This window comes from Aulonocara stuartgranti, assembly GCF_965226115.1.
Source record: "Aulonocara stuartgranti genome assembly, chromosome: 18".
NCBI lineage: Eukaryota > Metazoa > Chordata > Actinopteri > Cichliformes > Cichlidae > Aulonocara > Aulonocara stuartgranti.
Window position 1 is genome coordinate 26,961,317 of NC_138954.1, and position 20,984 is coordinate 26,982,300.

Below are 20,984 nucleotides of genomic sequence, written 5' to 3' on the forward strand. Positions count from 1 at the left end.
CGGATCTATTTGTTCACTCAGCTTTTTTTATCTGCTTACTGTCGCTTCAACATAAAACTCCGTTTAAATCAAAGTGAAAGGCGACATGCTGTTCCTCGCACAAACGAAAAAAACAACAACTGCATTATCTGTCAGACATGCCACGCGCGTGTTTAGAGATAAGAGTTGAGAGGTTAGTGTAGCATGTGGAGGAAAGGTTGCACTTGTTTGACTCAGAAGTGAGTCAAGGTTCAGCAGTGCACGGTGTGCTATCTGCACACAAATGCTACGACTCCTCTCTGCCTGCAGCGGAATATATGGACGCCAGGAGAGAAGATGCCTGACACTCATGTTTTAGCATTTCACTGCTCCTCGTTATTCCTGGCTGAAAATGCAATTCATGGAGTTTTACAGAGCTGGCAGATTGGAGGCGGGTGAGGCCCAGACATCTGTACATTGTGACTTCACACGCAGAGTTTCAACCTTCCGCTCAAACCCAGTGCTGCACGGTGACCTCGTTATAATCTAAAACAGCCCCAAAGTCGGCTGGAAATCTCCCCATTAGTGATTATTCACCTGATTCATTTAGGGCGGCTCATTGCTTTTGTGCCTGATTTAGAAAGACTGCACAACATTTCCCACTGCGAGAGATGCTTTCTAAATAAAGACAGTGAAATGCTATAACTGGTGGTGATATATTAAAGAGCCGGGGGCTTCTACCTTTCTACTGCTACGGTATTGACTTCATTTACATGCACGCAGACTTGGACGCACCGTTGATTAGTGGAATTGGTTCAGCACCTCGGACAGCGCCGAGCATCGATACCTGCACTGAGGACGTCAGAGCAGAGGTGGGGCTGGGGTGGTGGTGGGGAAGAGCAGCTCCATAAACTTTATTGAGCGGGACTTTTTGTCGAGTCGCGCTCTGAGCAAGAGCGGGTTGGCGTTTCTCTTCGAGGAGCGCCATTATCGCCCGATTGGTCGATGCTGCTGGATGCCCAACGCCGCTCCTTCCACCCACACACCCTCCCAGTCACCGAACGTCAGCTACCGGAGAGCGGGCCACGGTGATTTAAACACGGACAGAGAGAGAAGGTGTTTGCGTGAGAGACAGGAGCGTCTCCGGAAAGAGTGCGAGTGCACACTGTAGACATCCACACGGTGTAGCAAAGCCTACAAACTTTATTCCTTTTCTTTCTTTCATTTCTTTTTTAAGATATATTCCTGTTTACGAACACTCCCCTCCCCCTGAACAAAGACAAAGTTTTGACATCCCCACCAAAAAAAGAGCAAAAACAACAACTATTTATCACCCCACTTGTCCGCTTGGCTCTACTTGACGTTTCTTTTTAAAGCAACAAGTGTTGTCGGCTACGGTTCTTTTTCCACACAGGAGGAAAAAAAGAAATACCGATGATATATTAGCTACCGTGGTCACTCGGTGTGGCACCGCAGTGACACCAGGACTGCCATGATCGTGTCCAACGTGAGCCTGAGCGGCTGCGCGGATTTCAACAGCGCTCTGTGTGCCGGAGCCGGGGAAGGGCACCTGGGGGGCGGATCATACCGGACCGCTCTCACCCCGACTGGGAACCTGGTAGTGGCTGTGTGCCTGGGCTTTATCGGCACTTTCGGACTTATTAACAACCTGCTGGTGCTTGTTCTTTTCTGCCGCTACAAGATGCTGCGGTCGCCCATCAACCTGCTCCTGATGAACATTTCCATCAGCGACCTGCTGGTGTGCGTACTGGGGACTCCGTTCAGCTTCGCGGCCAGCACGCAAGGAAGGTGGCTCATAGGGGAACGGGGCTGCGTGTGGTACGGCTTCGCCAACTCGCTCTGTGGTGAGTACAAATGCGGGATCAGTTAGGTGGTGCTATAGGTTTCTGTACTGTATACAGGCTCTATATTCTTTATTTCACACGAGGTCGTGAGTGTTGCTGCGCGGAATGCGTGGATCCTCTCCAGAGCACTGCGCTTTGTAGACTGGATCGTGGTATGCTTTATTCGTACAGACGAAATGATGATTTTGAAAAAGAAAACGTAAAAATGTCCAACTGTCTCTCGTGCACTGAGTCATGTGTGAAGCCATATCAAACTTTCACAGAAAAGCTTAAAAATCTTCGGACTCCTAATGAATTAAATCTGGAGATAATGAGCAATGCTCGTGTGCCACTCTGGAGACAATAAGAGCCTGTTATTACAGCTGTTTGTTCGTTCTGCATGACTCGTCGCTGCTGGAACAAGGCATTTTGTTTATTGCAAGCTTTCTCTCGTTCGTTTCGTGCATTTTGGGTGGGATCATCCTGCAGTCTCCTACGTCATTAAGGTCTTTCATTAAGGTATCGCTTAAAGTGGAGGTTATCTTATTACGTTTTATTGTTTTAAAAAACAAACAAACAAGCAAATAAAAAACTCATTCTGCACGAGTCAACTGGTTCATGAACCGGTACCGGTCCCTTCTGCAGCTGTGTGCATCATTTTGACATTCTCCTTGTCATAAGACAGCTCCACGGTTTCACGAAAGTAATTTAGTCATTTAGAAATCGTTTGTTCGAATTCCATTATGAACTCTGCAGCATGTCACAGTACTGTCAGCTGGTGATTTTTGTGTGCAACCTGCTATTAAATGGCCGCTAAATGCTTATTACCGTTTAGTTGAGAGGCTGTACCTGAGGCGAATCAAACCTCCTCACTGTGCACTGTTCATTTAGCTGCTCCTGCAGGTCTGTAGCGGGCTGTGGCGACGCTGACTGCCTCCATGGCAGGTACATCTGCAGCATTTGTTGCAGAATAAAACATTTCCAAGGGGGAAAGCTGTGTAATGAGAAAACGGGATGCTGCTATACCTTTGCTCAGCAGTGCTGACATAAATAAATTGGGTATAATGATGCACACAATAGAGAATAATGCTGGTACGCACTTGCTTGATACTGGGCCAGACTGGATTGCGGAATTAAAGTAGAGCGATCAGACCAGGTGTGCTCTATACCAGCAGCAAACAAGGAGTTTCAATTAGCATTAAACACAGACTTACATTAATTGTCCTCTAAGAGTTGTATTAATTAAAACCGTCAGTGCACACATCCGAGTCACTTGGATGAAGTTCTCTTTTTTGCAAGCCTTATTTCTGTATAAAAGATGAAAATGTTCTTCTGTCAGCAGGAGTCCTTGGCCCAGTGCCTGATTTAAAGTGTTTAATGAACAGAGTCACAGACACTGAAAGGCAGGATGTCCCATCTTGAATCTTTATCACTGCTGTATATTATACCAGTTCCCTCTTGCTTTTAAATCAGTTCATATTTTAGTTGCTTGACAGGTAACAAGTTGAAAAAGAAGAATTCCTAAAGTTCACTTTTCAGTTGAATCAAAACACACAAGTCACCTTTGGGAAGACTTAAAAAAACATTAGATGAAAACCTGAAAAACTTTGAGCTTTTCAGTTACAGAGACCACAAATTCTTTGTGCAGCTGCGAACGGACCGAGTGTTCATGCTGGATGTCTGCGGTCAGCGGTGGCAGCCTTTCACTGATGAAGTTTGCAAGGGCTGATAAATCTTTTCTAAAACTTCTCTCACTCACTTCAACACATCTAATCTTCTGATGTTTAAAGGCCTGCTTTAAGCTGAGAAATGGCCACTGGAGCCAAACATTAGGTCCTCTGATACCTGCTGCAACTAAAGATTTCGGGCGTTTGATCTTATCTCGAATAGGATTACAGCTTGTTAGCCACCTATGTGAGAGTCCAGTTGCTGTGAAGCAAAAATCCCTCCCAGATAAAAGTCTGATTTCTACTTGAGAAACATTTGTGTTACATAATTTCCCATCCTTACTTTATGGTCATTCTGTGGCCCTGAGGTCGTCACGCTTCTTTGTGGTCACTTTGTGCATTATGTGAGCACCGAAACCTTCCTATCCAGGCGACAAAGGAAGAGGCTAAACACGGAGCAAACAAGTCCAGCAGGGATTTTAATCCCCTGCTTTTATCAGCTCTTTCACACCTTGATCTCTGGCTAACATTTACCCGCAGTGCACACTAACTAAATTGCATTTTACTTTCCACAAGAGCCTCGTGAATCTGTCAGCCTTTTAAATTCAAAACAGGCTCTCGACTGGTACACTCGCTTCCTCTGGGATAAGTTCCAAAACTTTATTTCTGTCTTATCATGGTGCAAAAAAGGCAAACTTCCAATCATTTTACAGTATCTGAGCGAGCTTTGATCGCATCCACCGTCTCGCTAACTCGAGTGTTAGACCAAGATTAAGCACCATGTGAAAATATGTAACACTGACCTCCACAAAGAGCCAATTTATTAAACATCTGACAAAAAAACTGGGCTTCGACAAACTTAAATATTGTAGGGAGACAGTGTGTGTGTGTGAGGGAGAGAGAGAGAGAGAGAAATATCTCACAGACATCATTAGAGCTTCCACTGGTTATGGATGAGTAATTCCTCAATGGCCTCATAAAACCAGAATGAAAGAGTGAGGGAGGGCCAGAGAAAGGAAAAGTGAAATTGATTGTTTGGGTGAATTATGCCGGGTGCCGCTTTGACAAAGCGACAGTCTCTGTATTCGTCGAATCTCCGCGAAGCTTTTCTGAGTGATCGATGTTCCTTCAAATTAGAGGGCATCACTGTCAGTGACAGAAGACATTGTTAGCATGGCGTTAGCACGTCGTATTCCTGCTCTCTCTTCACATCGATTTCTTCTTTCTGCTCACAGTCTTAGATGTTTGAATGACTGAACAATTGAAGATGTATTGCATTGACTTTTGTGCCAAGAGCACCCACTGAACACAATTTGTGGAGACGCATGCATGTGCATGTGTGTGTGTCTTTATCTGGACCTCCTCACCCACTGCCATCAGCCTCCTGGCATCCATTTAGCTGCTTCACCTCTTCTACCCGCCTCTTTGCATTTTCTTCTCTGTCTTGCTGAACTTTTAGTGTCTTCCATTATACTGAAGATGAACAGGACAGGATCTTTTTTTTTCTGTCTCTGACAGCTCGTCTATGTCTTCCTGCATGCCTCCTTCTTCAAGCAGGCTCTGCACACAGTCGCTGGATTAACCTTGCACTGCTGGGGGCCACTCACCACATATTGGAGTCAGATTGCTTTCCGCATACACTCACTCGCTGACCTGCGCACAGCAGCATCACCGAAATAGGCGGGCAAACTGATGAGCGTGCACGTGGGGGGAAAGGAAAATGCACGAATATGTGCATCATGTTGGTGCGCACAACTTTTGGCCTGAGTGATGTTAATTTGTCAGGACGCTACGCAGAATTCTCAGTAGGGAGAAAGAAAGCAGAACAATGCTGCCCTGCTGTAAAGGTCATAGCAAGCAAGCCGACTAATGAGGCACGGTAATAAATACTGAATTAAAGGTCTTGCATAGCAGAGACCCAAAAATATGTTTAGGACGTGATGTGTGTCTGGTGTTCAGCATTCATTAGTGTGAATGATCATGTCCGTATGCTCTGACTTCTTATCCAAAGCGGGGAAAATCGAATAAGAGGTACGCACGTTTGATGTCTCTTAGTAGACTCGGTGCGTATCGCGCTGGTTTCGCGGGATCTTCTGAATAAACACAGCTTTACTCAATCCTGTGTTTTTCATTCAAACTGTCTTTTCCTGGATATACGGTATCAAAGGAGTGATGCAGAAGCAGATGGTTTCTAACAGAAAAGCAAGACAGAAGTGGCGAGTGAATGTCACACAGGCAGGAGAACAAAGACTGTTCCTTTATACATATAAATATATATATATTTCAGATGTTATCACATCATAAGATGTTTCATTTTGGAATATTACATTCAGCTGATACATTTGATCCTGCCAGAGCAGTAAAAGATTGATGCAGGGTGATGTTTGATTTCAGATGCTATCAAAGTTATATCCAAAGATGTGTGGGTGTCTTTCATGATGATATTACATGGCCTCTAATAATGGATTTATTCATACAAAGAACCTTGCAAAGCAGAGACAGTGTTGTACTCATCGGGTAGGTGAAAGTTGTAGGGGATCTGCTGCTATAATCTAGTTTTCCCATTAAAAGCAATGAATTAAATCAACTACAACAGTTTCCATGAGCCTGAGACCAGAAGACTTCAGCAACATGATGCCAGTATTCAATTTTGGGTTAATTTTGAGCCGTGGAAGAGATTTGCTAATTAGTTTTTAGTAAATGTGAAGTTTGATTTATTGTGACAGTTCTTAAAAACTGCTTAAGGGATATTGGAGAAATTTATATTCAGCTGTTGTCTGGAAGATATACAATATGCACATGCTCACCAACCTGACTCGAGACTCATGACCACAGCCAATAAAGTATGTTGTTTAAGATGAAATGCTCTTCTCTTCAGCAGTATATTATTTTCCTCATGCTATTAGGGATGCATCAGTACTGTACTCTGGATCAGGTTACAGTTATACTTCAGTCAATGAGCTCGTCAATAGCTTCAATGCTAAAATGTTAAATGTAATGGACACTATTGCTCCCATTAAGGTGAAGGTTATCTCTGGAAGGAAGAAGTCTCCATGGAGAAACTCCACACTGGTGAAAAATGAAAAAAGAGAGCGTAGGAAAGCTGAGCGCAGATGGAGAAAAACAAACCCCCAGGTTCATTATGACATCTATAAAGAGAAACTTCACAATTCTAATTTACAACTGAGGAGTGCAAGGAGGTCCTACTTCTCTGACATCATCACCAAAAACAGTCATAATGCTCGAGTCTTATTTGCTACAGTTGACAGGCTAACAAACCCTCCTGTGTCAGTGGCAGCTGAACTTCATTCAACCATGGCCTGCAATGACTTTGCCAAATTCTTCAAAGACAAAATCCAAAAGATTAGACAAACAATTGGTACATCAACAGCAGATTCAGGATATGTACTGTGTCCACCAAAAAACAGTTTAAACACCATGAAACAGTTTCACCCTATGTGGGATACACCAGGCACAAATACACGCACACGCAGGTATGTACTGCCAACTTCCACATTTATTTGTCACTGTTAGTTTTGACAGCTGAATCAGTCGCACAGCCTGACAGCTCACGAGCCCAGCTGATCTCTCCTGGCCGCTCCTCCCCGTCTCACTATAAACACAGCGGAGGGAGACCATCATCAGTACATAAACACCATCAGCTGTTCTTACCGGCCTCGCGGCGCCGCCCTGTTGAGCCTTCTGCTCCACTCCTCCCCTGCAGCTGCGCCCGGGGCCACGCCTCCGCCACACACCCCCACCGCCCGTTCGAGGCCGGGGAGCCGTCCGGCCGAGCCAACTCCCCCTCCCGCGAGCGAGAGAGGAAATCGGCCACCGCCATCTGCGCCCCCGGCCTATGGATCACCTTGAACTTAAAGGGCTGCAACGCCAGATACCACCGGGTGATCCGGGCGTTGGCATCCTTCATGCGGTGGAGCCACTGCAGCGGGGCGTGGTCCGAACAGAGGGTGAATGAGCGTCCCAGGAGGTAATAGCGCAGGGAGCCGACCGCCCACCGGATGGCCAGGCACTCCTTCTCCACGGTGCTGTACCGGCGCTCGCGCTCCGCCAGCTTCCGGCTGATGTACAGGACAGGGCGGTCAGCCCCCCTCACCTGCTGAGACAAAACGGCTCCCAGCCCTCTGTCCGAGGCGTCAGTCTGCAGAACAAACGGGAGGGAAAAGTTAGGAGTGTGAAGCAGCGGCTCCCCACAGAGAGCATTTTTCACTCCCACAAACGCTGCCTGGCACGGCCCCGTCCACTGGACCAGATCCGGGGCACCCTTTCGAGTGAGATCGGTCAGGGGGCTGGTTAGCTGCGCACAGTGTTGGGAAGGTTACTTTTAAAATGTATTCCGTTACAGAATACAGAATACATGCCCCAAAATGTATTCTGTAACGTATTCCGTTACGTTACTCAATGAGAGTAACGTATTCTGAATACTTTGGATTACTTAATATATTATCGTGCTTTTTACAACAACGTGAATGTACTATTGCTGTGTGATTTATTACTATTACTGAAGGTCCGCGACTCCGAACTGTAGTAAAGGGACCTCTGACTAATACAGCGGGGTCCCTGTCGGCTCATAGCCGAAAAATAGCTTTACTTTGTTGTGTGGGTCAATTTTTCTTGCGAGAGACAGAGAGAGGCGTTGAAAGACTGCTCCAACGGAACTTATTGTTTTCGGAGGAAAACACGAACACGGTGTACAGTCGAGTCTTAATAGCTTACTTACAACTGGGCTCGTCAGGCACTCTTCTTGGCTGCAGTGGTTATTATTATATTTACATGCTTCCAGCTCCCGTTTTTCCTCGACGACAACTCGTACCTTTCCACTCGCCTTTTTCTCCCTCCTCGCGCTCACAGACACATAACGTGTATGGCAGTGCATTCTCCCTGCAACACGGACTATACTGCCCATGATGCTACATTCTTTAGAGCTATGCTTGTAGCATTCTGCCTGTTAGCTTAGCACAACAACAACAACAACGAAAAGGCGCTCTCTCACCCAGGAAACACACAGTCGCAGAGAGAGAGAGCGTCGCCATGTAACCATGGCAACCGTAACGCTGCTGCCTGGAACGAAAGAACGTAGCTGTCAAACAAAACCCAAACAGTCCTGACCCGCGACAAAATGAAACAGGAAAGTACCGCAGTGTAATCCATTTATTTCAACAAAGTAACTGTATTCTGAATACCACCTTTTTAAACGGTAACTGTAACGGAATACAGTTACTCATATTTTGTATTCTAAATACGTAACGGCGGTACATGTATTCCGTTACTCCCCAACACTGGCTGCGCAAACCCCGGCACAAAGCGACGATAGTAACCCGCCAACCCCAAGAACCGTCTCACCTCCTTTTTCGTCCTGGGGCGCGGGCAGGATGCGATAGCCGCCGTCTTCTCCACCTGTGGACGCACCTGCCCGCCCCCCAGGTGGTACCCCAGATACTGCACCTCCCTCCGTCCAACCGCGCACTTCCTCGGATTGGCCGTGAGCCCCGCCCCCCTCAGGGACTCCAGGACCGCGGCCACCCGCAGCACATGCTCCGCCCAGGTGTCGCTGTGGATGATCACGTCATCCAGGTAGGTGGCAGCATACGCCGCGTGCGGACGCAGCACCCGGTCCATGAGACGCTGGAAAGTGGCCGGGGCCCCGAACAGGCCGAACAGGAGTGTCACGAACTGGTACAAACCGTACGGAGTGGAGAAGGCCGTTTTCTCCCTGGCCTCGGCAGACAAGGGAATCTGCCAATAGCCCTTGGTTAAGTCCAGCGTCGTGAAAAAGCGGGCCGTGCCTAACCGGTCCAGGAGCTCGTCGACCCGAGGCACGGGGTAGGCATCAAAGCGTGACACTTCGTTCACCCTGCGATAGTCGACACATAACCATATAGACCCATCCTTCTTCGCCACCAGAACGATGGGGCTACACCAGGCGCTGTGCGACTCTTCTATTACTCCCATCCTCAGCATTTCCGCTAATTCCCTCTGCACGATTTTTCGCTTATGCTCCGGGAGCCTGTAGGGCCGTGAACGCACCGTCACGCCGGGCTGCGTCACGAAATGGTGCTCGATGAGGGACGTCCGGCCGGGCAGGGGGGGAGAACACGTCCGCAAAACGCTGTTGCAACGCGACAACATCCGCTCTCTGGGCCTGTGTGAGATGGTCATCACAAGGGAGGGAGGTGGGAATGATAGAATTTGGCACCTCAGGCCCCAACTCATCTCTCTCCTTCACCAGGCTCACCAGAGAAGCGGTTTCGACCTCTCGCCACTGTTTGAGGAGATTGAGGTGATAAATCTGCGCGGCTCCTCCCCTGTCCGACCGAGCGACCTCATAGTCCACGTCCCCGACTCGCCGTGTGACCACAAAGGGACCTTGCCACTTGGCGAGCAACTTCGAGCTGGAAGAAGGGAGTAACACAAGCACTTTATCTCCCGGTGAAAATTGCCTGAGTCTAGCCCCTCTGTCATACAGGCGTTGCTGACGCTGCTGAGCCTGGAGCAAATTCTCCCGTGACAACCTCCCCAAAGTGTGGAGTTTTGCTCTCAGGTCCAACACGTACTGAATCTCATTTTTGGCGGGGCTCGGACCGTCCTCCCAGCTTTCTTTAATCAGGTCGAGCACCCCACGTGGCCTCCTGCCGAACAGCAGTTCAAAGGGACAAAATCCCGTGGAGGCCTGGGGCACCTCCCACACTGCGAATAACAGAGGGTCTAGCCAGTGATCCCAATTGCGTTCATCCTCGTTAATGAACTTCCGAATCATGGACTTTAAGGTCTTATTCAGCCGCTCCACCAGCCCGTCAGTCTGAGGGTGGTAGACGCTGGTCCGAATAGATTTAATGCCCAGTAATTCGTACAGTTCCCGCAGTGTACGAGACATAAACGACGTGCCCTGGTCAGTCAGTATCTCTTTCGGGATTCCGACTCGGGAGATGACCTGAAACAGTGCCTGCGCCACACTCTTAGCCGAGATGGTGCGCAGCGGAACTGCTTCCGGGTACCGCGTTGCGTAATCCACCAGGACTAACACAAAGCGGTAACCGCGTGCACTCCGGTGAAACGGCCCGATGAGGTCCCCAGCGCTCAAACGGGACCTCAATGAGGGGGAGAGGGCGCAGAGGCGCTCTCGGTATGGCCGGCTGGTTAACAAGCTGGCAGTCCGGGCAGGACGCGCACCAGCGGCGCACATCCGCTCGGATGCCCGGCCAATAAAATCGGGCCGTTATTCGCTCCAGAGTTTTCTCGTAGCCCATATGCCCTGCCATGGGGTTATAGTGGGCCGCCTGGAAAAGTGTTTCCCGGCGGCCCTGCGGCACCAACAACTGGGTGTGTGTTTCCTCAGTCTGAGTGTCACGACTCACTCGATATAATCGGTCATTTAATAAGACGAAACGCGGGTAGGTCTGCGCGGCCTCAGGGCGCACCACGTGACCATCAATAGCCATCACTTGGTCAAAGGCTGAGCGTAGGGTGCCGTCACGAGACTGCTCCAGTGGGAAATCACCCATGGGGGACACTTCCGGGGCCGGCGGGACGTCCCGTGAGGGACCCGCCGGCTCCTCCCCCCCGGAGTCGGTGTCGGACGACCCCGCGTCACCGCTGAATGCCGCGCACACGCTACACCCCGCTTCCGGTCGTGATCGCACCCCCGCGTACTGCCCCAGTAGCTGATGAAACCCCGGCCAATTGGTACCCAGAATCAGGGGGTGCGACAGGCGCGGGCTAACCGCCGCCGTTACCCTATGTGTATGGCCCTTGTATTTTAGCAGCAGCGGCACTATGAGGTACCGGTGCACATCACCATGAACACACCTCACCTCCACCCATTCTGCCTCCAATAATGCCCCGGGGCGAACCAAGCCTTGGTGCACGAGGGTCTGTGTGCAGCCTGTGTCCACCAACGCTTGGCGTATACCCCCTCGAGTCCTTACCGGAATACTGTATGTCCCTCCTGGACCGGGGGAGGGTGCTGGGGCGCCAACAACGCGGAACACCTGCCCCACTTCCATAAGCGGACACTCCCTCCTCAGGTGTCCCGGCTGCCCGCACTTCCAACACTCCGGCCCCGGCGTCTGTGCTGCCCTCCGTGGCTCGGGGGCGGCTCCACTCGGCTCGGTTCCCCTGGACGGCACCAATGCCGCGAAAGGGTTAGTGGGGCTCAGCGCTGGCGGCCGCTCTGCCTGCCCTGGTGCCGGCACACGGCGTCTCGGGGCCGGCACTGGGGCCTGTTTGTTCGGCCTCCGTCCGGTGTCCCCGGGCTCCCCTGCTCCAGCGGCAAGGTGGTCCTCCGCCAGCGTCACCGCTACCTCCAAGCTTGCGGGCCGGTGGCACCGGACCCATCTCGCCGTCTCCGCTGGCAATCCCTCCGTGAACTGCTCCAGCACCACCTTGTCCACCAGCTTCGTCTCGCCCTCCGATGCTCCCGGCTGCAGCCAGCGCACCGCCGCGTCGCGCAGCTGCCGGGCCCAGGCGAATGGTCGGTCCGTTGCAGCCAGCCGACAGGCCCGGAACCGCCGGCGATGGTCTTCGGCGGTGAGCCCCAGCCTGTCCACCACCGCCCAGCTCACATCCGGGAAGCTGCTCCTCGACGCCGGAGGCAGACTCAGGGCCGCTGTTTGTGCCTCCCCAGACAGCAGGGGGAGCAGCCGCAGAGCCCACTCCTCCCGCGGCCATTGGCAAGCCTCCGCCATGGCACGGAAGGTCTCCAAAAAAACCTGTGGGTCGTCCCCGTCCCCCATCCGGGGCACCGCCACCGACAGTGGCGAGGGCTTCGGCGTGGCAGCGGCCCCGACCAGCCGCTCCAGAACTTGCGTCTGTCGGTCCGTTTGCTCCCACAGCGCGGCCAGGTGGGCACGCTGGTCGGCCGCCTGATCCCGGCTCATCGTCGCCATCTCCGCTAGCATCTGCGCCAAGAATTGCAGGGGCTGGGCGGGTGGCGCGGCCTGTGGGTCGGACATTCCCCCACCAGCACTTTCCTGGGTTTCGGCACCACTTGTGGGATACACCAGGCACAAATACACGCACACGCAGGTATGTACTGCCAACTTCCACATTTATTTGTCACTGTTAGTTTTGACAGCTGAATCAGTCGCACAGCCTGACAGCTCACGAGCCCAGCTGATCTCTCCTGGCCGCTCCTCCCCGTCTCACTATAAACACAGCGGAGGGAGACCATCATCAGTACATAAACACCATCAGCTGTTCTTACCGGCCTCGCGGCGCCGCCCTGTTGAACCTTCTGCTCCACTCCTCCCCTCCAGCTGCGCCCGGGGCCACGCCTCCGCCACACCCTATTAACAGCAAAGACCTGGAGGACATCTTGGGTCAACTGAACTCCTCCTCTTGCTGTTTAGACGTCCTGCCAACAAGTTTTTTCAAAAAGGTCTCAAAGACTTTGGAGTCAGACCTGTTACAGATCATCAACCTTTCTTTAATGTCAGGTGTGTTTCCAGAACCACTAAAAACTGCTGTAATAAAACCTATACTGAAAAAGGACAATCTTGACAAGACACAAATGAACAACTACAGGCCGATCTCAAATCTCCCATTTTTAAGTAAGATCATTGAAAAAGCAGTTTCTCAACAGCTGAGTTACTTCTTAAAACAGAATAACTGCTATGATGCCTTCCAGTCAGGTTTTAGACAGAACCACAGCACTGAAACCGCTCTGACCAAAGTGTTCAATGACATATGTCTGAATACAGACAGTGGAAAAATGTCAGTCTTAGTTTTACTGGATCTCAGTGCAGCATTTGACACAGTTGACCACAACATATTACTCAAACGACTGGAGAACTGGGCAGGTCTTTCAGGAACTGTACTAAACTGGTTCAAAACATACTTAGAAAAAAGGAAATACTTTGTATCAATAGGTAACTTCACATCTGAGCAGACAAGTATCACATGTGGAGTTCCCCAAGGTTCCATCTTGGGACCCCTTCTGTTTAACATTTACATGCTCCCACTGGCACAGATTATAAAGAACAACAAAATAAACTACCACAGCTATGCAGATGACACACAAATATACATCACAATGTCACCAGGAGACCAAGGCCCTGTACAGGCTCTTGGTAAATGCATTGAGGAAATCAATGACTGGTTGTGCCACAATTTTCTCCAGCTAAACAAAAACAAAACTGAAGTAATAGTCTTTGGAGCCAAAGAAAAATGATTACAGGTCACCAGAGAACTTCAATATACCTAAAAACCACAAACCAGTAGTGGTGATGGATGCAGACCTAAACTTAGAAAAACACATTAAGACAATAACAAAATTAGCTTACTATCACCTCAAGAATATTTCAAGGATAAAAGATCTGATGTCTCAACAGGACCTGGAAAAACTAGTCCATGCATTCATCTTTAGTAGGCTTGATTACTGTAACAGCATCTTTACAGGTCTACCTAAAAAATCAGTCAGACAACTGCAGTCATTCAGAACTCTGCTGCTCGAGTCCTCACTAAGACCAAAAAAGTGGACCACATCAGTCCAGCTCTGAGGTCTTTACACTGGCTGCCTGTTCGTCAGAGGATAGACTTTAAAGTTCTGATGCTGGTCTATAAAGCTCTGAATGGTTTAGGACCAAAATACATCAGTGACCTCCTGACCCAGTATGAACCTTCCAGATCCCTCAGGTCATCTGGATCCGGTTTTTTATCTGTTCTGTTGAAATCTCCCAATTCTTTGAATCTTTGGGCTGAAGGAAGGACAATACTCGGTGTATTTATGCTCAATCAACAATCATTTATTTCCATACAATTCAACACTTAAGAGCATAAGGACCATCATGATGGGGAGAGCTGCCTGAAGAGGGTCACAGCAAGTCTCAAAATGGTGACGGGTTGCTCAGCTTTTTATAGTCTCTAGTGGCCCCCATCTAGTCATAAAAGCCAAAACATCACATTCTTTCTCTGTTACAGCGCCTAAGTTATGACCTCGGCAGTTGTTTCTCTGCTTTCTGTAAGGTGGGGGTATGGAATGTGGTCTGTCTATCTCCCCTGTCTTAGACACAGAGTCTCCTGCTTACAATCTTCTCTTCATGATTCAACAATTAAGCATGTAACACATTCACAGCAGATCAAGGATACAGAGTGATGCACACTTGTCTAATAAACTAATACGTGAATATGTTCTTTTAACTCAAAAGTATAACGAGAACTAAACTACATACAGCTCACACACTCTATATTAAAGGGTATAATATGATCTACAGCAGTATTCTAATTCAACTACTTTGATTACATATATAAGGTAACATATAATAACAGAATAATATCACAGTTCCCAGAGTCAGAACCAGACACGGAGAAGCTGCATTCAGCTTTTATGCTCCATATATCTGGAACAAACTCCCGGAAAGCCTCAGATCAGCTGAAACACTCAGTTTATTTAAATCCAGGTTGAAGACTCCCCTATTCTCGGCTGCATTTGAATAAAACACCAAATCCACACGTTTAAGCTTAAATTTCAAAATGTACTCTTTCTTTTTCATTTTAAATCATGGTTTTTATTTGTTTCTGTTTTTTAATGTCTCTGTAAAGCACTTTGAATCACCTTGCTGTTGATTGTGCTATATAAAGAAACTTGCCTTACCTTATACTGCTACATCAGGCTGCCAGCTCAGCTTTTAGTCCTGCCGCAGTCTCAGGTACATTCAAAACTAAAGACATTTCTTAAAGGTGACCCATTCTGCTGATTTACATTTTCATATTATTACTGTCAGACTCTATTAATCTCATACTGGGTCTTTGTGAAGCACGTCAGCTCATCTAGTTTATTTTTTCGTTTCTCTCCCTTTAAGCCAACTTTTTTCTAATTGGCTATCCTTCACTAATAGAAGGTTTGAACAGCAGATGGGCGGGGCTGCTGTTCCTGAGATGACTGTATTCATCACACCCCCTATCTTTGGCATCATACAGAGAAAAGAACAGAATAAAACCATTTAAAGCAGAGTGCTTAAAGACATCTGAAGCCTGCACATATGCTGCACCAAACTCTAGCGATGGTTATCCAACCATTAACCATCCAAAACTGTAATGCTGTTTCGTTGTGGCTGTTCTTCTGTCATCTGTTCCCTTTATGTGGGGTTGCCACAGTGGATCATCTGCCTCCATCTCATCCTCTCCCTAGCATTTGTCTGTCACACCAACCTTCTGCACGTCCTCCTTCACTACATCTAAGAATCTTCTCTGAGGTCTTTCTCTTTTCCTGCCGCTTGGTAGCTCCATTTTCAACATCCTTTTGCCAATTTATCCACTCCCCCTCCTCTGCACATGTCCAAACCAGCTTAACGTTGCCTTTCTCCACACTGATCAAACTGAGCTCTCCCTGTGATGCACTCATTTCCAATCATGTCCATCATGGTCACTCATAATGAAAATATTAATATGATCGACTCTGCCACCCCCCGTCTTTTGTCAGTGCCACCATTTTCAAATCTCATATCACAGCAGGTCTCACTGCCATCTTGTAAACTTTCCTGACACTCTCACCCACTCACTCCACGCTGCCTGCGCACCCTTTTTCACCCCTCTTGTGCAATGTCTGTTTTCTTGGGTGGTTGATTCCATGTATTTTGCTGCCTTTGCTTGTTGCAGCTTCACTGTTACACCTGCTTCTCTCTCATTCTACTTTCCTCTTTTCTCCAGTGCATATCTCACAACTGAGAATACGCTTTTTTTTTTTTAGCTGCATGGCCACCAGCTGGCAGAATTAAAAAGAAATTGCAATCTTGCTCAGTGAGAGTTTGTTTATTTGAAATAAACTCCTCTGCCGAAAATATGGAAGCCTTTACAATCACTATAATCACTATAATCACAAAAATTACATCTATTATATTGTTTCTCCTAAGCTGATGACTTGGTAGTCCGTGGTCCACAGCAGCAGAGAAAACACTATAACAGAATTTGATGTGCAAACAACAATAAAATGAACCACATGAGTTCAAAAAACTTTTGTATTATCAGATTCTGCTTAACTGAAGTATCTTCTTTGCACATTTCATGGTCACTAAAACACGAAGTTTCATCTTTTTTTCAGTGCCTTAAATAACGAGAGATGTTTATTTTCTTATCAGCAGAAAATTATTTTTCTCACTGTCTTTAAAAATGTTTTGCACGTGATTATTACAAAAACACTCATCAGATATCACTATGATGTGTAATGCTTAAGATTTGGGAACTTTGCAGAGAATTCAGAAAATGCTTCCCTCTCATGTCACTGAATCATTCCTCACAGGAAAGGTCAAACATCTGAGGATGCCTGAGGAAAGACCGATTTAAACACATAATGGAGTAGAAAAGGAGTTTTTTGAAAGCGTTGCTACTGGATTACAGCAGATTTTACAGATCATACCCAGCTATAAACACGACCGCTTTAGATCTCAGCTGAAAAATGACAGTAGCCCGTCCACCTGCTGTGGGAGGACGGTGTTACCAGGCTTTCATGTCAAAACTCACAGAAAAAAAGGGGGAGAGAGAGTAACAGATTTGGCTTAAATTAAAAAAACAACTGGAATTTTTTTTTTAGGTTTGGTTCTTATGAGCCAGCCCAGATCAAACAGAAACATAAGTGGACTGTTGTAAAACTGTGTTGACTTTAGAATATTGCTGTAACAGAGCTCATAAAAGCCCTGAGCTAACAGTCTGTGCAGGACAAACCACATTGAGTTTAATATCTGGGGGTAAACAGACAAGCACAACACACTGTACCACAGAGACTGTGTAGTCAAGTCAATGTATTTGGATAAACAAGACAAAAATACTCAAGTTTTCAACTACAGAACTAAACTTTGTTTCTATTCTGCTGACTTAGTTTTCTCTACCTAACCTCATGCACAGTTTATTTTTTAAAATACAGTAAAATAACAATAATAATTAAAAGTGGTCATTAAGCATGGCCCAGTGAACAGGATGACAAGACTAAAATTATGTTGTGTATTGAACAGTTACATACATATATATGAAAATGGTTTCTGAGATTTCTGTCTTGTGCTGCACTGAGACGCCGTGGGTAGTGCCGCTGTTTATAATGTGCAGTGTGGGTTTGCTGCAGGCTCCAGACTATAAATATAAGATGATTTCTTTTGCTATAGTTTTCTACGCTATGATAAATTTTAAAGCTCACTTTAGCTGCACTTGTGATGCCAGGACGTCTTTGGGAGGCTTTATATCACAGTGACTGTGCATGTTTTTCTCACTAGAGAAGAAAAACATTTGGACAGGCGGTACATTTCAGTCTGTATTTTATGATCCCATTAAAGGTGAAATATTATATTCAAGCTTACAACAGGAGCACACTGAACAAGCAGTCTGTAGTCTTGCTGTATGTCTGTGCATGTGTCACACTTACGTTTCAGATCATGAAATATAATTTAATATTTGACAAATAGAAGATGAGTACGTACACTCGGAATACAGGAAATACCCTGCAGGAACGAACAGGAAACAAACAAGCAGACTACACAGTACAACAAACAGAAGCAAACTGAAGATTTAAATACACAAGAGCTAATGAAGGAAAAGGAAAGAAGTCACTGCCATCTATCAGTCTGTAAAGGGTTACAAAGCCATTTCTAAAATTTGGGACTCCATTGGACCACGGTCCACAAATGGAGAAAACTCAGAAAAGTACTGAACCTTCTGAACTTTCCCAGCCTACCAAAAGTACTCCAAGAGTGCATCGACGACTCATCCATGAGGCCACAAAAGAATCCAGAACAACATCTAAACTTCTGTAGGGCTCACTTCACTCAGTTAAGGCCAGAGTTCATGATTCAACAAAAAGAAAGAGACTGGGCAAAAATGGCATCCATGGAGAGTTTAAAGGAGAAAACCACTGTTGACCAAAAAGGACACAAAGGCTCGTCTCACATTTGCACAAACGTCTTGATGATCCCCAAAACTTTCTGGAAAATATTCTGTGGACTGGGGAGAAAAAAGTTGAACTTTCACCATCTGGTGTAAAACTAGCACAGCATTTCATTAAAAAAAACACCATCTGAAAAGTCAAGCATGGTGATGCTAGTGTGATGGTCTGGGGCTGCTTCTGGGTGACTTGCTCTAAATGATGGGACCATGAATTCTGCTCACTGCAAAGAAATTCCGGATGGAGAATATCCAGCCATCGGTTCATTTCCTGAAGCTCAAGAGCAGTTGGTTTATACAGCAGAGTAATGATCCGAAACACAGCAGCAAGTCCACCTTTGAATGTCTCAAAAAAAGAAAAAGAGAAAACAAAGAACAAAAGCAAAATGAAGGTTGTGAAGTGGCCTTGTCAAAATCCCAACTCAAGTCAGATTCAGATGCTTATGGATGACCTTAAACACGCTGTTAAAAAAAGTCTCCAGTGTGGCTGAACCGAAGAACAGTGGATCAAAATTCTTCCACAGCGATGTGGAAGACTCACTCCCAGTTATCACAAACTCTTGATTGCAGTTCTTGCTGCCGTGGGTGGCACAACCATTTACTAGATTACGTTTCACACAGGGTCGGGTAGGATTGGAAACTTTTTCCCTTACTAAACGAAATCCTAATTTAAAAACTGCATTATATATTTACTCTGGTTATCTTTCTTTAATTAACATCAAACTAACTAAAAAGACTTTAATGATCTGAATAGTAAGGGGGAAATACCATATGTGTCTGTACCACATGTGCATATAATGCCTACCTTTGTATTTCTGTGCTCTAGGCATTGTGTCCCTCATCTCTCTGGCTGTCCTCTCCTATGAGCGCTACAGCACTATGATGGCTCCCACTGAGGCGGACTCCTCCAACTACCGTAAAATCTCCCTTGGCATCATCATGTCCTGGGCGTACTCACTTATCTGGACCCTGCCGCCGCTCTTCGGCTGGAGCCACTACGGCCCAGAGGGACCTGGGACCACCTGCTCTGTTGATTGGACAGCCAAGACAGCAAATAACATCTCTTACATCATCTGTCTGTTTATATTCTGCCTCATCGTGCCCTTCCTGGTGATTGTGTTCTGCTACGGAAAGCTACTGTCCGCCATCAGACAGGTGAGTCAATATGGGGATGGAGGAGACTTTCAGTCACCTTGCAGGACTTGCAGAGGAGAGCCTGTCCTTTCTGTGTGGGAAAATCCCCTCAGATCAGCTGCAATACTCAGACAGCCTCGCTGGCACCTGCAAACATACCATGTTCTGAATCACATATGATTGGCTGACTTAAATAAGCAAGCTGTTGAACAGCTGGACCTAATAAAGTGGCTGGTGGGTGTATATCAGCTGAACATTTAGGCGAATGTTTTTCTAACATATGTCAGTGTTGTGCTTGCAGCTTATAGAGTGGTAACATTACTCATATGTGACTCAGCAGATGCTCTCAGTGTAAAGAGTGAAATTAAATCCTGTCTACACCTCAAGACACTCAATATTCTAGTAAATCAAACAGGCAATGTGAAAAAGCACAAAGCAAAAACAGAGATTCAAAGTCTTCCCAGCTTTACTTAGAACAGCAAAATCACAGGTCACTGATTCAGAATCATTTCCAGAGCTGCATATATGCACATCAGAACTACTTTAAAAGTGAATGAAAAAGAAAGAAAAAATCTTTGAAAACCATACAGAACAGTGATTCAACCATTTCTGTTTTCTGGCAGTTAAAGCAATAGTTTTCAGTTTGAATAACTTTCCTCCAGTGATGTGAACCAGTGAACCAAAACCTACAGCTGGTTTATATACTCATTTCTATAGCAGAGCTAATTATGGTTTGGAACCTCAAACTGGTGAAACGTTACACTGAAATGACCATCGGTAAGTGCGTGTCTGTCTTTGGGCCACAGGACAGCTGCACACACACCAAACGTACACACACACATCTTTTAGTTTCCGCCGTTATCTGAATCAGCCTAAAAGCACAGAGACTTTTAAAGTAATGGTCTCTACACGGGGTTTGTGTATCACATTATTTTGCTTGTCTTTCCAGCTAGTTTGAATTAGCATCCTGAGTAATGTTTTCAGTTGCTGGTAGCAATAAAGAGCCTAATTTACATAACGTGAATTTACATAAGTGCTTAACAACTGAAAATAAAGTGTACAATGCTGCGGTAGCCCGAGCATAACAGATTAGTTATTACTATAAAATGACTTTAGGTGAACAATGTCTTTGAATGATAGCACGATCCGCTTGTTCCTGTTTGTTTTTGCTTCGTTTTGTCTGTGCTGAAGAAAGTCTCTGGGCCTCAGTCTTCGTTATTCTATGGAGACAAGTTGAAATGTTGTCTGACATGCGACAGGTAATCCTGCTCTTTCTACGACTACATACACTCATACTTGTATTGATTAGTGTCCCTGACACTGACAGTTTCTTAATGAAATCACAAGTGGTGATTGTGGACTAAGTGTTTTTCAGGAAGAAACATGTCCTTCCATGCAACAGGCCACTTCTTCACACTGCCCTCCCTTCTATAGATAGTCAATATCACTTTGCTGTGAATTACACTGGACATGTCTTTGGTCACCACATTTACACAGTGAC

The 20,984-nt window shown here is 46.7% G+C and overlaps 1 protein-coding gene across 1 annotated transcript in view; it reads left to right on the forward strand.

The window, feature by feature from the left end:
- Nucleotides 1–1,450: 1,450 nt before the first annotated feature.
- Nucleotides 1,451–20,984, forward strand: part of tmtopsa (teleost multiple tissue opsin a) — a gene marked incomplete at its 5' end in the record, with an annotated part of 76,723 nt that continues 57,189 nt past the window's right edge. The window contains 2 exons of the mRNA XM_082513814.1: nt 1,451–1,823; nt 19,176–19,504. Of these exons, the coding sequence (XP_082369940.1) occupies nt 1,451–1,823; nt 19,176–19,504 (702 nt within the window). The remainder of the gene's footprint in view (nt 1,824–19,175; nt 19,505–20,984) is intronic.